The following is a 21,585-nucleotide window of genomic DNA, read 5'->3' on the forward strand; positions in this document are numbered from 1 at the left end:
TAAAACGTTGAAAAAAAAAAATTAAAAAAAAATATATATATATATTTTAAAAGATACTCCACAATTTTAATGGGGATGATTTTAATTAATAAATGCATGCTTAAATGTGAAACTATGTATAATTATATGAAAATTTTCTATGACAGAGAACTATAAAAATCAGTATGTATATGAATAAAAATTATTTAAAATATAAAAAATATTATGAAGCCAGTTCCAGTTAAGTGACTACCAACCTGTTTTCTCTATTTCTTGGGCATGTAGCTAGACTAATTTCTTAGCTTCCCTTGCAGACTGGAATGGCCATGTGACTATACGACTGAGTACTGGTCAATGGAATATGAGAAGTTATTGTTTTCAGACCCATCCCCTAAAACTTCCTATCTGTATCCCCTATCTTGTTTACCCTTGACCACCTTTTACAGATGAGTCAAGTGACCTTTTGAAGCCTATGCTCAAGATGGCAGAACTACTAGAAAGATGGAGTCTTGGTTCCTGACTTCACATCTGGAGAGCCACTTCCTAATCAAAAACACTTATTATGGATTATAAATGAGTGATAAATAAACCTCCATTATATTTGAGCTATTATATGATTTGTCAAATTTTTTGAACAGCTAGATTACCTTAACACAGCTTATTATTATATCATTAATATATGACTACGAATATTCATGATTGCTTTGTTACTCTAATTAAAACATTTTAATATCCCCCAAACTCAGCACAAATATTTAATTCAAACTGAGAAATATTTTTAAAAATTTTTTTATGTTTATTTATTTTTGAGAGTGAGAGAGACAGAGCATGAGTGGGGGAGGAGCAGAGAGAGATGAAGACACAGAATCTGAAGCAGGCTCCAGGCACAAAGCTGTCTGCACAGAGCCCGACACAGGGCTCGAACTTAGACTGTGAGATCATGACCTGAGCTGCAGTCGGTGGCTTAACTGACTGAGCCACTCAGGTGCCCTCAAATTGTGAAATATTTTAATGTTCATAAGTAGTGTACATTTTAAATAAAAAATTTTTTAAGTTTATATTTTGCTTAATCCTAACAGATCCTAATTTTTAACATTTGAATTAACATTAATCTTAATGGCTTTAGTGATCAATTGAATTTTTGGCCAAAATATATATGTTTTAATAAGAATAATGTAGCCTCTTTTACTAAATTAAAAAATAAAAATAAAAACTAGTCATCAGTTTTACCACATTCCTATAAAGTATCTCAAAAGTAACAAAATGTTTCAAGAAAACTGCCAGAAAATAACTCCAGAATAACTTCAAAAGAAGTAAAAATGTTCTCATCAGCATAGCTTTCATTTGATAAGAACTAACATGCATTCAGAAAAAAAACAGATGAAAATAAAATGAAACCATTCCTAGACAAGATCTTGAGGTAGTAGTTTTTCTCAATTTTCTCAATTTTGTATTCTAACATTTACCCATCCATTTATCTGCTCATCCATCCATCCATCCATCTATCCATCCATTTTCTTTGGTTCACTGATTCAATAAAGGTATATTAGTCTCCTTTTCTGATAGGCATAGGATTAGAATCTGCTAATATAAAGATGAAAGGTGCAGATGATACACTTTTAGGAGTTCATTGTCTAGTATTTTCAAGAACAAGAAACCAACAAAATTCACAATTACTTACTAAAATTACAATCACAGTATTATTTACAGAGTGTATGAAGCACTGGGGGAGCCCCTAATTCAGACCAAGCAGAGGTTTTCAGGATAAGCTAGGATTTTAAGGGTCTAGGTTTGATGGATGAGAATTAAAAATGGCAAAATTAGTGAGAACTTCAACTATGTAAAGACAGGTAAAAATAGAGCATGGAAAACTCATAGAAGTACTAGTCAGTGGGGAAAATAATAAGTGAGAAGACACAACTGTACAGAAGTCAGTTCATGACATGCCCCTCAGTTTCCTTATTTCATAGTCAAATGATCATTGCCATCCCACCTTTTAATGTTCTCCTTCCACACTGTATTAACTTCTCTTTGTTTTTAATTTTAAGCTCTAGCCAGATCCTGTGGCAAAAGAACAATTTCACTCAACATCCTATTTCATAATATACTTTAAAATGACGACTGATTAGCTACTAAATTTTGCAATTGCATAGTATACAGATTACAAATTTATTTGAAGTTCATTGGGGTTTTTTAATGTAACATATTTATACTTTTCAATTCTGGAATTCCTGTTTAATTTTTAATAGTTCTCATTTTTCTTCTGAGATGTTCCACCTGTTCAAACAAAAATTGTTCTGAGCTGGAATAAGTGAGGAGGTTACTACATAGAGAAAGAAAAACTTGGAAAATGAACAGCATTTAAAAAAACAGGAAAGATAGAAGAATCAAAGAGAATGAGCAGAGACACTGAGAAAGAAATGCCTGTGACATATTTAGGTAAATGACAAAAGAATAAGGTATGTTGGTGGGAGGAGGAAAAAAAGAAAAAAAAATGTCATAAAGAGGTACAGGAACAGAATGGGAAGATCTTGACATTCTTGAAATCCAAGAAGAAGAATTCAACACTATATAGTAGTCAAAATACAACCTCATCTATTTCTTGACCACAGAGACCATAGAATAAAAACATTTCAGGAAGGCTCATCTGGCAGTGTTACACAGGCATCGGTCATAACACTTTGACACATTCTCACGTATTAGTCTTCATGACAACTCTTTAAGGCAGGGATTACTATGTTCATTTTACAGAAGAGGAAACTGAAGCTCAAAGAAAGCAACTAACCAGGCATATAGGTAGTAAAAGGAAACATCAAAATACATATCCTGATTTGTACAACTCTAAAATACATGCTTTTTATGCTCTATAGATGACCAGGTCAAGACACTATAATCCAAATGTAGAAAGTGAAGGGCATATAGTAGAGTGAGTTTATTATCTAATTCAATAAAATTTATTACCTGAATACTATGTTCCAGATATCATTTTAAGCCCTGGATAGTCAACAACAACAAAAATAAAAAATAACTACTGCTCACAGTAAAGCCTACATTTTAACCAAAGGACCCAAACAAATACAGTAAGTAAAATGCATGGTATGTTAGATGATGATAGTAATGTGGAGAAAAAAAAGTAGAAAAGAGGGGTAGGAATTGCCAAGGTGGCTAATTTTGAATAGGGTGATCAGGGAAGACCACACTGAGAAGTTGATGTTTGATTAAAAACCTGAGGGGCGCCTGGGTGGCACAGTCGGTTAAGCGTCCGACTTCAGCCAGGTCACGATCTCGCAGTCTGTGAGTTCGAGCCCCGCGTCGGGCTCTGGGCTGATGGCTCGGAGCCTGGAGCCTGTTTCCAATTCTGTGTCTCCCTCTCTCTCTGCCTCTCCCCCGTTCATGCTCTGTCTCTCTCTGTCCCAAAAATAAATAAACATTGAAAAAAAAAAACCTGAGAGAACACGCCATAAAGATACCTGGGAAAGATAGCTACAGAAAGAAAGACCAGCAAGTGCAAGAATATTGAAGCAGCAGTGTGCCTGGTGTTTTCCAGCAATGGCAATGAACCCAATGTGGCTAGAACAGCGTGGGTAGGGAACAGAGTAGTGAAAATTAGGTGAGAGAGGTAAGGATGGGGCAAGGGTGGGTATGCAGGTCATGAAGGGCCTTTTGAGCCAGTATAAGGACTTTGCCTTTTCTTCAGAGCAAGATCAGAAACCACAGAAGGGTTTTGAGTAGAGATGTGACATAATTTAACCTACATTCCAATAGGATCTCTTTGGCAGCTTTTTTAAGAATACACTGTAGGGAGGGACAATGGTGGTAACAGGAATGCCAGTTTAATAATCCAGGCAAAGGATGATAGTGGCTTAGAACACGGTGGCAGTAGTAGGGCTGGTAAGAAGTGGTTGCATTCTAGATATATTACGAAGGAAGAGTGAGTAGGATTTCAAAACCAAGTGCTTGTGAGGCATGAAAAAAAGAGGAGTGTGCGAGTGCTCCTTTTGGAGGACAGAAGTTGGATGGACAGAGTCACTATTTACTGAAATGGGAAAAATGAAAGTCCAGATGGTTTGAAGATGAAATGCAGAAGTTCATTTTTATCCATGTTAAGTTTGAAAAGGATATTTGACATGAATGGGGAAGTCAAATAGGAAATTAAGTATAAGAGTTTGGAGTTCAGAAGATCATCTAAGCTGTAGCTGTAAACATGGGATATGTTAGTCCAAGGTAGGTATTTAAAGCTGTGAGACTATTCAGCATGCTCAGCCAAAAGAGTCAGTACAGAAAAAGAGATGTCCAGGGAATGAGCCTTAGAGCCCTTAAGTGTTAAGTGGTCAGGGAGCTGAGGAAGAACCAGCAAAGGAGACTAAAAAGGGGTAGCCAGCCAAGAAGGAAGAAAATCAGGAGAGTGTGGTATCTAGGAAGTCCAGTGAAGAAAGTATGCACGTGAAGGAGGAGAGCATGGTCAGCATTGGCAAATGTTCCTCACAGATCAAGTATGAAAAGGGGTAAGAAACGTCTACTGGAATTATCAATGTGGAAGTCAGTGTAGACCTCAGCAGGGCAGTTCTAGGACCTAGTGAAGGAGAAAGCCTGATTGAATTGGTTTTAAGAGAAAACAGAGGAGGGACACGGGAAAAAGAAAAACATTCTTCTAGAGTTTTATTGTAAAAATGAATAAAGAAATGTGGCATTTCCTGGAAGGTGAAGTGGGGTCAAGTAGGGATGATGAGAATAAACAAACAGGAACTCTCTGGTAGACCAGGAAAATGAAAGAAACAGGAATGAATCAAACATAATATGAAATTATTTGTCCTGGAAGAATGAAATAAAGATGGAACATAGGCACAGGTATAGATTTGGATGGGAAGATGATTAATGTGTATTTTCAGTTTGAGTTTTTTTTATTTTTATTTATTTTTATTTTTTTTCAACGTTTATTTATTTTTGGGACAGAGACAGAGCATGAACGGGGGAGGGGCAGAGACAGAGGGAGACACAGAATCGGAAACAGGCTCCAGGGTCTGAGCCATCAGCCCAGAGCCCGACGCGGGGCTCGAACTCACGGACCGCGAGATCGTGACCTGGCTGAAGTCGGATGCTTAACCAACTGCGCCACCCAGGCGCCCCTCACAGTTTGAGTTTTAAATGACAGAGGGATGTTTAGGAAAAGAGGCCTTATCAGCAATTGTAATACAGAACTGGAGAGCAGTGAGAAGTTGAAAGTAGAATTATAGATTTGGAAATAAATAGCATTTAGTTATTACTACCTGAACTCAAAGAGCAGTTCCCCCTCCACAGTTCCCTCTCTGTGGAAGAGAATGTCCAAGAAAGAACAGAAAACCAAGGGAATGTGAGAAGAAAGGAGACAGCTAAGGAGAACATAAACAATTAGGATAGTGGTTGCATGGTTGACAGAAGACTCAAGGAGCAAACAGGGAGGGAGGTCAAAACATAAGAGACTCTTAAATATGGAGAACAAACAGAGGGTTACTGGAGGGGCTGTAGGAGGGGGGATGGGCTAAATGGGTAAGGAGCATTAAAGAATCTACTCCGGAAATCATTGCTGCAATATATGCTAACTAACTTGGATGTAAATTTAAAAAATAAATTAAATTTTTAAAAAAAGGAGAAAATGAGCAAATTTGGAAACTCTGTCCTAATCACCCAAATCTGAGTCCAATATGTTTCCCATGTGTTTAATACTACCTTGTATTCCCCGTTACTTACTACACTGTTTCATAATAGCCTATGTCCATTCTATGTCCACTGCTGAACTACAAGTTCAGTGATAATAGGGGTCCTATCACTCTTCTTGACTGCTACATATATCTCAAGGCCTAGCACAGAATGTGGCACACAGCCAATATATGATAAATAACCACTGACCATATTATAAAATGTATTATGCTATAAATGCCATACAGATATCTGATATTAAAATAGAATTATCAGTGAATTTAGAAGAGACAGACTTTCCAACTTTGCTCCCATAAATCAAATGATATCACTTTCCTGCTTAAAAAAAATCAAACCACTTTCCATGACCTACAAGACCTTATCTAATCTGGATTCCAACTTCATTCCATTTTATTCTCTACCCAGTTCAGTATACTCATTCTATACCAATGGCCTCTGGCCTCTTTTCTGGTACTTAACATAGCAGGCTCATTCTCTCCTCAGGAAACAGAATTTCCTTTCATTCCAAATTTTCTTTTCTTGGTATCTACGTGACTGGATCCTTCTCTTCCTTCAGATTACAGTTTATACTACACTCCTCAGAGAGGCCTCCTTTATCCACTATATGTAAGCAACCACACCCCACTCTCAGTTACTTGATCTCATTACTAAGCATAAATCAGAATATCTTGGTTAACTAAATATGTTTTTAGGTTTATGAACAATTAAAGCATCAAGAAAAAAATCTGAAGTATACCTTCTTGTATATGATCTAGAATTTTTATGCTTTAGACTGTGACATTACTATGTCTAGAAAAGATCACTTTCTTCAGTGTTTATGGCTGGATTCCCAAAACCATAAAATGCCACTTTCTCCAAAGGATAAGATAAAATTAGCGAACTTGTAAATCAAAGGGCAAAGATACAAGCCCCTAATGATAATATGATCCCTTCTCCTCTTCTTCCATTTTCCCTTCTGTTTTCTATCTCCTTCTTCACACACACACACATGCACACACACTTCTGTCCTGTATGGTGTGCTGGTTATACATTCTATCAGAAGGGGGATAACACCAGTACAAAGACAATAAGTTATTATAAATGTGAAACACAAACTCTGAGAATATTTGACTGAGGCCTCATCTGGCACTTTGCTTAACTCTTATGAAGGATGTCACTGAGCCAATACAATCTTTTAAAATTATGTTGGTAAAGGGGTGTCTGAGTGGCTTAGTCAGTTAAGCATCCAATTTCGGCTCAGGTCATGATCTCGCGGTTCATGAGTTTGAGCCCTGTGATGGGCTCTGTGCCGACAGCTTGAAGCCTGGAGCCTGCTTCAGATTCTGTGTCTCCCTCTCTCCACTCCTCCTTCGCTCATGCTCTTTCTCTCTCTCTCTCAAACATAAGTAAACATTAAATTTTTTTTTAATTACATTGGTAAAATGACCTCATCTTAATTTACATAGTCCAGAGCTTTGGAAGTCATAGCTATGAGAGGATAAAATGAGTTCTGGTTAGATATAATAAAATAAGTGAGATGAAAGACACTGGTACTATCAAATTTTTAAAAAGCAGTCCAATGACCAAAAAACAATTATTAAGCACTTACTATATGCTAGGAATAACAGGCACTTGGGATGGACAATAAAAAAATAAATAAAACACTGCTCTTCGGTTTACAATTAAATTCTTAGCGAATTTTACTTAAATGAAGATGGAAGGGAGAAGTAGGTATTGGGGGCAGGTTGTGAGGGAGAAGACAGAACTTTAAGGAACAAGTGAGCAACACTGAATATAGGTTTGAAGAACTGAAAATGAGAGTAAGAGAAGAATGATAACCCTTTAAATACTACTTTCATACTTTATTTGGTACTTTAACAACATTGTCATTTAATTTAAAGTATAAAAGAATTAATTAAAAGTTAAGTTATATAGAATGTAAGGTAAAAATCATATGATCATCTCAATAGATGCATAAGAAAGATCTGACAAAATATCCTTTTTCATGATAAAAACACTCAACAACTTGGGTATAGAAGAAACATACCTCAACAGAATAAAGGCCATATATGACCAGTCCACAGCTAACATCATACTCAGTGGTGAAAGGGTGAAAGTTTTTCCTCTAAGAGCAGGGACAAGACAAGGATGCCTACCTTCACCACTCCTATTCAACACAGTACTGGAAGTCCTAGCCAGAGCAATGAGTCAAGAAAAAGAAATAAAAGTCACCCAAATCAAAAAAGGAAAAGGTAAAATTGTTTGTTTGCAAAGGATATGATTTTATATATAGAAAATCCTAAAGACTACCAAAAAACTAGAACTAATCAACAAATTCAGTAAAATTGCAGTATGCAAAACCAACATGCAGAAATAAGTTCCATTTCTATACACAAATAATAAAATATTTGAAAAATAAATAAAGGAAACGTCCCTATTCACAATAGCTTTAAAAAAAAATAAAAGACTTAGGGATAAATTTAATCAAGGAGGGAAAGATCTGCACACCGAAAACTACAAGACTTTGATGAAAAAATTAAAGAAGACACAAAGCAATGGGAAGATAATCTGTGCTAATGGACTGGAAGAATTAATATTATTAAACGTTCCATATTACAAAGTAATCTCTTTCAAAATTCCAATGGCAATTTTCATAGAAATAGAAGAAACAACCCTTAAAAGGTAAGTTATTTTGTCCTGATGACCAGTCAAATTTGTATGCATAGGAGCAGAAAAAGAAGGCAAGGACAAATTAGGGTCATATCACTGTAATCTGAGATCCACAGATTTGTGAGGGCAAGAAGAAAATGATTGCAAGTAGTTGATTATCTAAGATGTCAACATTTTTTTTTAACGTTTATTTATTTTTGAGACAGAGAGAGACAGAGCATGAACGGGGGAGGGGCAGAGAGAGAGGGAGACACAGAATCAGAAGCAGGCTCCAGGCTCTGAGCCATCAGCCCAGAGCCCGAGGCGGGGCTCGAACTCATGGACCGCGAGATCGTGACCTGGCTGAAGTCGGACGCTTAACCGACTGAGCCACCCAGGCACCCCAACATTTTTTAAATTTTCTAAAAAAATATTCTAGTGAAGAGTGCACAAACTATTGAATGTAAGAACCACCGAGGAAGTTTATTAAAAATAACCCACTTCCAGACATTCTGATTCAGTAGGCCAAGATGAGAAAGACTATAGAAACATTATTATTCAAGTGACAAATATAAAGATCAGGGTAATATTTATCTAAAAAGTAGAATTGAGATTCAAACACAAGTCTGTTTGAGTTCAAAACTCTTGTTCTCCATACTATAATGCCAATACAAGGTATGAATACATGTTATTGAATAAATTAACATAATGCTTTAATGCCGAGTCTCAGTTAGTGAGGATGATAATAATAACTATGACAATAGAGATACTTCCAATGTTCAGGAAACTGGCACAAAACTAGGAGTAAAGGCTAAAAGAAAATATTCTAAAGCCTTCAAGAATAGATTTATTTGAGCAACACAGATTGGATGAATATAGGAAATGATATAACATGTCAGTATTTGTCTCATTGATTTTGGGGGCAAGCAATGTCCACTTAGTAATACATAATTCTTACTGGGTTCATTACCTTTGTTCATTTTAGAGCTTTTCATCTCCTGTCAAATTCATCTTCTTGACTACCTTATTCTTTCTTCAAATTCAAACTTTGTTTCTCACTGTTAGTTATCTGATAGCATAGACTGGCAGCTATCAACTACATAGAACCATTGTGAAACTGTAAGCAACTGAAACATTTGAACTTTAAAAAGCATAGAAGGTTGAAACAAAAATTCTGACAAAGGTAAGTGAAAATAACATGAGAAATTTTAAATATCTAGACCTGAGATTAAAGCAGACCACACAGTATCTCTTCTATCTACTTTTATTGACTTTGATTGCATAATGGAGAATCTTAATTCTTCAACTGTTAGAGGGTGAATGAATTCCAATATTCAGTAATCACATCTCAAATGGTCACATGAAAAAACACGTTGAAAGCATGAGTGCTTTCAGTAATTTGGGGGGGCGGGTGTGGTTACCAGTCCACAATTCCATTAGAATTACTTTGCTCTTCAAGGTGAAAAACATTTCCCTGAACACTGAAGTGATTATCATCACTGACATATCTCTTTAAGCTCAGGCTCCAGACTGATTTCCTATGGCATTAGGAAGCAAAATGGGATTCTTTGATAACGGCAGGCTGTCCAAGGTCTTTACTCCAAAAGAGAATCAAGAATTCTCAAAAGCATACCTTGAAATAGAATTACAAATTAGTTCCATTATGATAAATGCACAAGGTAACTGTAGCATGTGGCTGCAAGTTGTCAAAAGTTAACACCATCATTATCCAGAAAGTGAGATTAGAAGAAATTCAAGTTATTATTCAACTTTCAAGAAAATATGACAATAATCTCCTGAATGTATAGATTCTTAGGGAAATCATAATAATTAGGCCCTTCTATTAGTAAGATTAAATTCCAGTTGGTTTAGAGAGAGATCAGAGAAAATGTAACTAGTGAAATAAAAACTGACACGTTGCAGCTGCAAAGTAAATACAATGATAATACCACAAGTTTCATAAATTTCAAGTATTCTAAATATATTTTTCTTTAGGAATTCTTTAGGAAGGCACTTCACAGCCTTTGGATACCTTAATAGAATGCTTATAATATTAAGAGATATTTTAGTGTCAAATACATCTTAAGAGCATGCACACAATAATGCTTTGCATTGGTTGGGTGCATCATAATCAGCAAGAATCATTAACAATTAGGAAAAAACAAGGTGTTTGCTTAGGCACTTTTTCTTTATGATTAATGGAAAAACCTGCTTCAAAAATAGCCTGTCTCAACTCATACAGAAAGAATAACAGGGATGAATTTTAAAAATGTTTATCACAGAATACTGAGGAATTTGGGGTGCCTGGGTGGCTTAGCTGATCAAGTGACTGACTCAATTTCAGCTCAGGTCATGATCTCACAGTCTTGAGATTGAGCCCTAAATCAGGCTCTGTGCTGGGCATGGAGCCTGCTTAAGATTGTCTCTTTCCCTCTCCCTCTGCTTTACCGCTGTGCGCATATGCTTTCTTATGCTCTCAATAAATAAATAAATAAATAAGTAAGTAAATATGTATAAAAAAAAAGAATACTAAAGAATTTTAAAATTAAAATATAAATGATACATATGTTCCTATATTCTTATAGATTTTTCATTATATATGTTATCAGGAACCAAATGTGGTATTTATAATGTAAGATTTCCTTATTGTCAGTGAAAGAAATGTATTACTACAAAAGGAAGACACGACTTGGTCTAAGATGTTGGTGTTTTTATGTTGTGAGGAAGTTTATTTTATTTTATTTTATTTTTAACATTTATTTTTGAGACAGAGAGAGACAGAGCATGAGCAGGGGAGGGTCAGAGAGAGAGGGAGACACAGAATCCAAAACAGGCTCCAGGCTCTGAGCTGTCAGCCCAGAGCCCGATGCAGGGCAGAACTCACGGACCGCGAGATCATGACCTGAGCCGAAGTCGGACGCCCAACCGACTGAGCCACCCAGGTGCCCCAAGTGAGGAAGTTTATAATATAGTTTGACCAAGTATTTCGTGTAATCTTCAAAATAAATGGTGAGGCATTCATTATTTGAAATAACCAATAGAGAGAGTTCTTCAGAGATTAGAAAGACTCCATCTTAGAGCTTTATCCATAGGTCTGTATCTACATTCAGTTATCAGTTTCTGATGTCCATGGCCTATCAAATCAATTCAACAAATATTTATTAAGTGTGCGGGTGAAGAATTATGCTTAATTCCTCACAAATACAGGGATAAGTATTTCTCCTGTCATCAAGAGGTTTATAAGCAAAGCCAAAACAGATTCATGCATAAATAATACATAGCAGATGATGAAATTTACATAACTCATTTGTAAATAAAATGTTAATGTTATCCAATCCAAATAGTTGGCTTTCAATAGGAGGATCAAAACAGGTCTTGTAATATTTTTAATAAAAGGTTTTGTGAGGGATGGTTTTCAATATGTAGAAGCTAGAGAAAAGAATCATATATGAATGAAATATTGTGAACACAGGCAAAGATAAGTAAAGACAGATGTGCTGGAGAATCACCCATTTTATCAAAACATTCTATTTCTCTAAGACATTAATGAGAGAAAGCTGGAAACATATAATGAAGCTAGAAGATGGAGCCTTGAATGCCAGAGTTAAAAGTCTATATTTAATTTTTACAGTGAGGATCAGGTCTAGCTTTGAGAAGGAGACTGGCATGATCAGAACTGCACTTAAGGCATACTGACTTGGCAGTAGTGTTAAGAAAAAGCTGCAGCAAATGAAGAGGGGACACTAAAGGCATGTGGACAGAATAAAAGACTCAAAGTAACTCAGTGAGCAGTAATAAGAGTATGCACCTGCAAAATGGCAAGCATGATGAAAAGGTGAGGGTAGGTCAATCTGGAAGATATTAATGACTTAAGGACTGTCACTAATAACCATTGATGACATGACTTTCATGACTACCCACTGGGTTAGGATCAAGACCTTGTAAGACATCAGACCTAAATTCAGATCCCAGTTTTACCTTTTGGTAGCTCTATAACCCTAGACAAGTTATTTTACTCTTGATTTCTACATTGAGGATAACAAAACCTACCCATGGCACTTTTGTGAGGAATAAAAAAAGACAATGATTTTAGCATGCTTAACACAACGTCTAAAACATAGTTAAAACTTAGTACAATATAAATGTTAGCTTCTAGTATTATATTTGCAGAGATGATAGTTTGGCAAGTGTTTATTAATTTTTAGCAGCCACTTCTCACTGTTCACATTGTAGCTGTGGTCATTTAAATACCCCAGAACTTTCTGTATGCATTTCTTCCCCAATTAAATCTCTCTAATCTTACAATTAAACCATAGAATTTTTAGGAATCTAAATATAGGATTTTATTTTATTATAACTCCCACTGAATTCTGTTTTTACTTTGAAGCAAGAATCTGTTTATTGAAGTAATTTTTCATATAAATTCAATTATTTGTCATGTTTGCTATTCCTCTCTAACATCTGCAGACCTAAGTATGATAGATGACTTTTTTTCATGGCAAAATATTGACGAAGACCAATCCAAGAATAGAACATTTGGCATTTCACTAGAGAAATCCCCTTTATGTTGATATTGAGTAGTTATTTGAAAGTGTGGACAAAGTTGGGACAAAATCTATGAAACAAAAATAAAAATAGCATGTCTTTAGCAGCACAAAAAGAGTAGCTCTTTTTCTGTGACTGACAGAAAGTCGTGTTAAACTTTTTTTATTTTAACTGAGGAGGAAACTTAAACTTGGAAAGATCCACAACTTTCAAATATCACCCTCCTAGTAAGTGGCAGAACAGTAAAAACCTGTCCTTGGACTCTGTAATTCATGTCCAAATAATTAAACATGTTTCTCAATAAAAATGGTTTATTTACATGGGTTTATATGTACTCTTTCATGCAGTGTTTGCCTTTTCATGCAATTATTCATTCAATAAAATTTCACTGATAGATCACTATATGCAAGGTACTGTGCTAGGCAGGATGTGATTATAGATATCAATCAAATATAGACCCAACAATCAAGAAGTCTGTAAGAAGCAATATTAAAATGTGTACATACACAACACAAAGCAGAACAAAGAGATGTGTCATGAAAGGTAGAAGCAATTGTGTTGGAAGTTCATAAAAATGACTCTTCTCTTCTAGAAGCTAAGGATATCTCAATGACCTTCCTAGATTCACTACAGGTACAAGTTCTTCCTGGGATGAGAGGAGGGATAAAAGACTTACCATTCTGATTATGAAGTTCTCTTTGTATGTACATATGGTACACACATACAGTTAACACTATTAACTTCAAAATATTAATGTAAGTCAACAGAACCTATGCATTCCCTAAATCCTGAAAAATCTGTTAGGACAATCCAAGCCTAGGTTTAGTACAGAGCAGCCTGAGTCACTGCTGCCAAAAAAATTTGTTCAACTATAAAAGGTATGAATTATTTAAATTAGAAATATTCTGAATACTCCCTGTAAGATTAATAGTTACTGCTGCTTAAGATTCAGTTCCACTATAAAAAAAAAACTCACGTGCTGAAGAGTCAATTATAATCCTGCAAGAACGCTCTATCTTATGTTTCAGAAAATTCATTTCCCAAAGTGCTCTGAATATAACTGGATGACACAACCACCAAAGTCTCTCACAATTCTGAAATTAGTACATTCCTGATATTAAGCTCTAGAAATTATATTTTTGAAAGCAAACTTAATTTTAGAAACACCATTTGTATTCTAGGCAACCTAGTTTGATTCTACTAACCTTTAAGACCTGATGAATTCTTGCACCAAATTAAGTACATTTTTCTGTAGATAACCCCCAACAACTCCCCTGAGAGTTTTCTCAAGCAGATTATAGAAGCTTAGTATAAAATAATGAAATGCTGAATCTTAAAATCTTGATATACTAAAGTAAACCATCTTGCTTCAGAAGGTTCACCTGTAATTAAAGATTTTACATTGGAAAAAAAAAGTGAAAGAACAGAAAAGAAGTGTACTGGTTGATTTATAATGCACATAACCTGCCAATACAATCCCTTTCAAACAGTAAGTTTTACATGCTGTTTGTATCCAAGTTTCCCTTAGGAGAAAAACCATATAAAGCATTTCATCCCATAAGCTTCCTATTTACTTCTTAGAAACATAAGCTAATGAGGCAATAATGCTTCTTCTATTTTAAACCTTAAAAAAAAGTTTTCCTGAAATCTAGATTCTGAAGTCTGCTCTAATGACCTGTATGCTATAATCAAATTTTGTGGCATAGTGTATTCACATTTAAGAGCTGTGCACATTGTGTACACACATGGAGGAAGCAATGAATATATGACTTGGGAAAATAAATGAAGGGAATAGAACATTTTTTCGGATTATTTTATATTCTTTTAAAATTCTGAATTTCATGGGTTGCTGAAGAATGTGAAGATATTTATATTTCTTCAAAATTTACATTCTAGATTATATAATGTTCTAATTCAACTTAGAAAATGGCTCCATATGCATATTATAAAAGCATTTAAAACAGACTGACTTTTGAATTAAAATTTATGCAAGAGAAAATGTGATTTTAACTGGAGCTGGCCTCCACGTTAAATGTAAAACCTTCAATCAAATACATTCAATCATAATAAGAATTTAACTTTTAACTCACTTGTATTAGTAAAATTGTTCAAGCTACTAGCTAAGGCTAATATTGTAATAAAACCAGAAACCTCTTATTCAAAAGTAAAAGTTCTTACATAAGACAGCTGATTTTGTATTTTAAATTACTGAATTAGAGTGCCCTCTATTGGAAGAAAAAAAGGCAATGAAAGCTAAACTGAACTAACAGTTAAAATATCCCCCAAATTCAAATACATCATTAATGTGTAAAATACATTTATTAATAATATAAATGCTACAAAACATTTTACTTACATTTTAATTTCTTTTAAATTACTTTTGGAATTGTCATAATACAATGAACAAGTTGGGTATTTCTTATCACCTAAAATTAAATTTTAACTGAACCCAAATGCCCATCTTTCAGCCAATAATGTGAATGATAAGCAAAAATCTTATTCCACATTTAACATTCCAATATAACACAGAAATAATTTTAATTTAGGACTATGGCTGGACCATACTGGGAATTTTCCTTGATGATAAACTGAAAATGTTTCAAATTCAAGAGATTTTTTAGAAGCTCTTACACTGGGGAGTGGGAGAATTGGGCTGGATACCTATGATGAGACTTATTCTAGCTCTAAAATTCTATAATTTTGCAGTGTTATCAAGATCTCAGTTCTGACTCAGTATCTCAGGTCTCAATTACCTCAATTACTTCAGTAAGACCCTGCGGATTTTTAGTCCTGTAGACCAACAGTATGCATGATAGCTTTTTAAATAAACAAGGCTCAGAGCCACCTCAAACAATTCTGATTTCATTGGTCTACTTGGTCAGGACATGGTACCTGACGGTATCAGTATATGTTGAAGCCTCTCCAGATAAGTCTAACATATATCCATTGCTGAGAATCTCCAAGTCTCTTCCCAGAACATCTGACTATAATTACCATTTTTATATTCCCAAAATGTCACCTATAAGACAGAACTCTCCTATTCAAGAGTATATTCTCCTCAGCAACAATATTAAACTTCTGACTAGCTTCCCAAATCTAATTATCTTCCCCAAACAAAACCGTTGAGCAGTAACAGATACAGCACCAACCTCAGACTGCCGGTTTTCAGATCCTGGGTCTGGCAATTACTGTGTAAATGTGGGAAAATCATAAAAGTCCTCTGTGCCTCCATTTTCTCATCTGTAAAATGGGAGGAATAATACTACCTATCTCATAGGGTTATTGTGAAGATTAGATCAGTTAATAGAAATAAAGTGCTCCATAAGTGTTAGGGACTATCATTATTTACCCAAATTTGTTTCCCACTACTTTCCAAAATCAACTCTTACAATAAACCATTCTTTTCAAATCATATGCTATGTCTCACCTCTGCTTTTGCATATATTGTTTCTGCAAGCTGGAATCTTCCCTTTCACTCATTCATTCATTCCAAAACAAGTATAAGACATATCTCCTCTTCCACTAGAGCCCAGTTTGGTCTCTCCCTACCTCCATGAAGCCTTCAGTGACTACCAGTAAGTCTTCACTAGTCTCTCCCTTTAAAAAAAATTTCCTTTGACCACCGGGTAATTTATTATGAGAAATGTAGCTGGAAATTAAAGATATTAGCTCTGAGTTTGAATCCTAGATCTGCCACTTGCCAGCTGAGTCATTTCCCCAGTCTATAAATCCACAGTTAGCTTTACTATGAGGATTAAGTGGCTTAATTCATATAAAGCATTTGAATAGCAAGCACCTAATAAATGTCAGCACTCATAATATATATTTGGTGTTTTGCATGTTAATCTTATTACTGTACACTGTGACTAAAGCCTTCTTAGAATAGGAATTCTGAACTCCTTTAAGTCAGGAATCATGTTTCATTACTGCTATCATAAATCCTATAATGTAAGGTGCCTGTGTGACTCAATAGGTTAAGTCCAACTCTTGATTTCAGCTCAGGTCAAGATCAAGCCCCACATTGTGCTCCGTGCTGGGTGTAGAACCTGCTGAAAATGTTCTCTCTCTTTCTCCCTTTGCCCCTCTCCTTACTGTGGACGTGTGAGTGCATGCACACTCTCTAAATAAATAAATAAATACGTAAATAAATAAATAAATAAATCCTATAACTTACAACATGGTAACAAACATCTATATTAGGTGATCTATAAGTACTTAATTTTTTGCATAATTTGAGAGTACAATTCATGACAAACTCTGAAAAAACATTTTTGATGAACAGAAATATTCAACAAATGCAAATGAACCCAAATGAAACACAGACTATTGAGAAGGGTCAAAGTAATCTGATTACTTTTTAAACATTGATAACAAGTTTTTATTAGATTAATCTTCTGAAAGGACACTTCCAATGATGTGTTTTATCTGCCCCAAATCCTTTAGATTTCTCTCGCTTTCTAAAAAATAAATACCAAAATTCTTATCCTGACATTCAAAATCATCCATGGCCTGACCTCAACCTATCCTTCTAATTTTATCTCCCATATTCTCCCTTTATAAACTCTATCAATAATTTCAGATAAATCAGACTACTTGCCTTACTCATATGTACCCTCTGCTTTTCTGCCTCATGTAACATTTATTATTTAATATGACAATACTTTCAAGGAACACAATATAAGGTTTGTCACAGGAACAAAGAGTGATTTCTTGTATGAAAGGATGCTTGAATTGTAAGATATTCAGTTCAATTTATGAGCATTAATTTCTCTCTTGCTACTATCACAATAGAGTCTTAGACTTACAAAAAAAATATTTGACCACGTTCCCCTAAACTATGTTACCTTCGTAATACTAAAATCCCTGCTATCACTACATGAAATCTGTAAGCCTGGTCTCCAAGTAAAGTGTGCAGTGCAGACCCCAGGGTGCACTAGATACTCAGTGAGTTAAAAGGAAAAAAAATAGAGCTTCTATTTACACTTATTCTGTATCCTTCTTACTTGAATTTCTCTTGTAGTATATACCTAATTTATAGCACAAATTCTTAAAATAGTAATAGATATACATCATTTATGAATACATGCAACTGGGAGATTTACTTAAAATTTGTTTGCTATGGTATGTACAACCAAGAAAAAAAAGTTTAGAAACCACTGGTTGAGAAAACTAGGGCTTTCAGAAATTTGTGGGTTTAGAAGTAGAGGAGCAGAAGTATAGTCAGTTTAGAGAAATCTTTAGGAACAAACCTAAAAACCTAAACACCACACATTATATTTATACAGGATAAATATGTTTTAATTTGTAAGCAACCTTCAAAAAAATAATTAAAAAAAAAAGAAAAACTTGTAACCAACCTTCAAGGAAATGTTGAAATGTAATTGGTTTGTAATTTGGAGATAATATATAAGTTTTGATTTTTAAACAGGAAATTTTGTCCTGACATTAAAGTACACTGACACTACAGTAAATATTTCATTAATATAAAAATTTCATTTGGTAAAACTTGCATGTATTTATTTCAGTATATATGTAATTAATCATAATTATTCATAAGGAGTTTTACTGGAGCCAATAATACAATGCTTTAAAGAAGACAGTGCAACAAAAACAAAAACAAAAAAACAAAAAACAAAACAAAAGGAGTAAGACTAGCCATGGAGCTAGACTATGCTGGGAAACAAGGGTCAGCACACAGAAAGTACTAAATGAAGTAAACATTCTCTTTATAGTCACTATACTTGGCAATGTTTTTAGTTTTCATAAATAATATGACATACTTAACACAATACACTCTTATTAGCTTTTGAAGAAAGCATAATGTTTCTATAACAAATTAAGTTCTAAAAGTGAGTAAAGATTTCATGTTATAATAATGCATTTCCTTTAATACCAGTACACCCTATAAATCCTACCTCTATATGACACAAAATAGGTATACAAATCTTAATTTTAAACTGATTGATGCTCTATAGTTTTTCTTGCTGTTGTGTTAATATAGAAATCCAAATGATCAGTAATCTCTAACTCATGATTTAGATTCTGAGCTTGTAGGTTGCATAAGGGATTTGAATAAGATTATAAAACTACGGAGGTCAAATTTTCCAAAATGTCTCTCTCTTACCATAACATACAGAGTGACTGGGGAACATACACACATAGCCCAGCTCTGTCTTTAATCAAGATGGGGTAGACTAAATTCATAGAGAACTTGGGGAAGAAAGACAAAAGGAAGATTTTTTTTTCTTTCTTTGGAAACCAATTATCATCATGCCCAGTGAGACTTAAAGAACATAATCAAAGAAACTATGATTTCATGTATTAAGCAAGTCAACAGCAGCAAGATCATCACAAACTATCAGTGATTTATCAAAGCAGTCCTTCCCCTACACATGCAGTGAGAGTAAAATACCAATGAACATCAGGAAAAGAGCAATAGGGAATTTGACATTTGACACTGGCAGAATCTGAAGATAGGATAATGCACAAATCCCTGCCTTTTAGATACACATTGAATTGGAAAAGACAGACACATTGTCTTCCTTCCCCCCTTACTTACTACACTCTGGCTTCCATTTTTCCCAAGTTCTTCCTCTGAAATCTTGCTCAAATTATCTAAGTAGTGGTCTGATATTGTGTGGCACAAATCTTCAAAAGAATAATCCTTTTCTTGACAGAGTTTTATTTCATCCAAGAGTTTTGATAATTCTCCAGTCACAGTTTCACCTATAAGAAGACAGTAATTTTTTCTAAGTTTTAAGAAAGGCTATTGCTAAAATTTCCTATTAACTAATAAAAATATGACTAGTATAGTGACAGAACTCATGACAAACAACATTAAGTAAATCAGAAAATATGTTGAAAACAAGGTACTAAACCATAATTAACGCAAGAATGAAAAGACTAAATTAAAAGACAAGGAGAAATCCCAATTTTGCCTATTATTATTCTTTTTCAAAATAGAAATAAGTATTGAAGGTTCACTTATACATATTACATAAAAACATCTGGAATTACAATTCCTAAGGTTTCATTCATTATAACATTTAATCTTTAATAATCTTTCATATGACAGAATTCATTAACAAATTTTAAATGGTGCTGGGAGCCTACATCCTAGGTTCAATAAAAAGAAATAGAATGTATTTATATAAATAATTATATAAGTAATAAACTAAAATTATGTTATGTGACATAAAGGAAAAACACAGAAGTAACAGATAAATAATATGCATCATCTGTCAAAACATGAATATTTTGTAGGTTGCATGCAAATATGCGTTTTTCTAATCATTCTCAGAAAGGTACTTTATACTTCTAATTTCTTCTAGGAAGAAATAAAACTCCAGCTGTTATAATCCAGATACCAATATTTTTATTCTACATTAAAAATACATTTTGGAAAACAAATCTAGTGTGAAATATCTAGTCCATGTATATATCATGACAGCAGAGATTGCTAATTTTGCTAGCTACTGTGTCACGGCCAAGAATAGGGCCTGACGAATAGAAGAGTTCAATAAACTGAAAAATGGATAAAATACAAAGTATAAGATATAAGTTACTAGGCCTCAAATTTTCAAGTGTTAGCCTTTTTGTACGTATAGAACAAATTTGGACATAAAGGTCTAGTGTTATTTCAAGGGCTTTATAATTAACTACTCACTCTTAGTCTTTTGGGAAGGAGATTCAACAGGAGATGAAATATGTATTTCTTGTGTTGTATCTTCATGTACATGTTCTTCAAGGGCTGCTGATCTTCCCACACCTTCTAAATATTCTGTGTATACAAGTTTTTGAAATTACATAGTCGAATTCATTTATTTTAAAATAACTAAACTTTATGTTTTACTTCTGGTGATCAGCTTTTCATTTATTTCCTCATATCCTAAATATATCCTAAATTTAAAAAAAAAAACTTCAAAAAACCGAAAAAAAACTGAAAGAACTTGATGATGAGATATTAATTTAAATCTTTTTAATTAAAATTTAAAAGATATTTTGGAAGAGACTCATAAACTCTTTTTGTGGAAACTAAATTTGACACATTCTTTCACCTGTTATAAATAAATTCACCTGTTAAAGATAAAATAACACCCTTAGTTTCCTTAAGTGTATTCTACGTGAGGATTTAAAACCATCTTAAAGATGCTTTGAATAGACTTGATACCTAAACAGGAACATCAAATTCAATGGACACCACAACCAGTTAGGTAACATGAATGAAGTTTATAATGGTGTTTACTCTTGTAAAACAAGCATAATTTCACATTAAGCTTTACTTCCACAAAGAAATAACATTCTCTCCTATTATTCCTAAAGTAATATTTCACATTTAGCCTATCTCTCATTTTTGTAACTTTGATGAAGACATAATAATATTAGAGCAGCCAAAATTTAAATATGTCACCCAGCAGTGTTCTAAGTAATATAAATTAACTCACTTAATCCTCACAAAACAATGACACACACTCTTACAATCTGTTTTAAAGATGACAACTCAAGGATCAGATTTTATTTTTTTTAATTTTTTTAATGTTTATTTATTTTTGAGAGACAGAGAGACAGAACATGAGCAGGGAAGGGACAGAGCGGGAGAAGGAGACCCAGAATCCAAAGAAGGCTCAAGGCTCTGAGCTGTCAGCACAGAGTCCAATGCAGGGCTTGAACCCATGAGCTGTGAGACCATGACCTGAGCCAAAGTCGGACGCTTAACCGAATGAGCCACCCAGGAGG

At 34.3% G+C, this 21,585-nt stretch overlaps 1 protein-coding gene across 2 annotated transcripts in view; it reads right to left on the bottom strand.

Annotated features, from left to right (window-relative positions):
- Positions 1-21,585, bottom strand: part of ANKS1B (ankyrin repeat and sterile alpha motif domain containing 1B) — a 1,101,801-nt gene that overhangs the window by 862,416 nt on the left and 217,800 nt on the right. For both annotated transcript variants that reach the window (XM_047867387.1, XM_047867386.1), the window contains exons 7-8: positions 20,516-20,629; positions 19,409-19,575 (exon numbers count right to left, since the gene is read on the bottom strand). In XM_047867387.1, the coding sequence (XP_047723343.1) occupies positions 19,409-19,575; positions 20,516-20,629 (281 nt within the window). The remainder of the gene's footprint in view (positions 1-19,408; positions 19,576-20,515; positions 20,630-21,585) is intronic.

The sequence above is a fragment of the Prionailurus viverrinus genome, chromosome B4 (assembly GCF_022837055.1).
Source record: "Prionailurus viverrinus isolate Anna chromosome B4, UM_Priviv_1.0, whole genome shotgun sequence".
Taxonomy (NCBI): domain Eukaryota; kingdom Metazoa; phylum Chordata; class Mammalia; order Carnivora; family Felidae; genus Prionailurus; species Prionailurus viverrinus.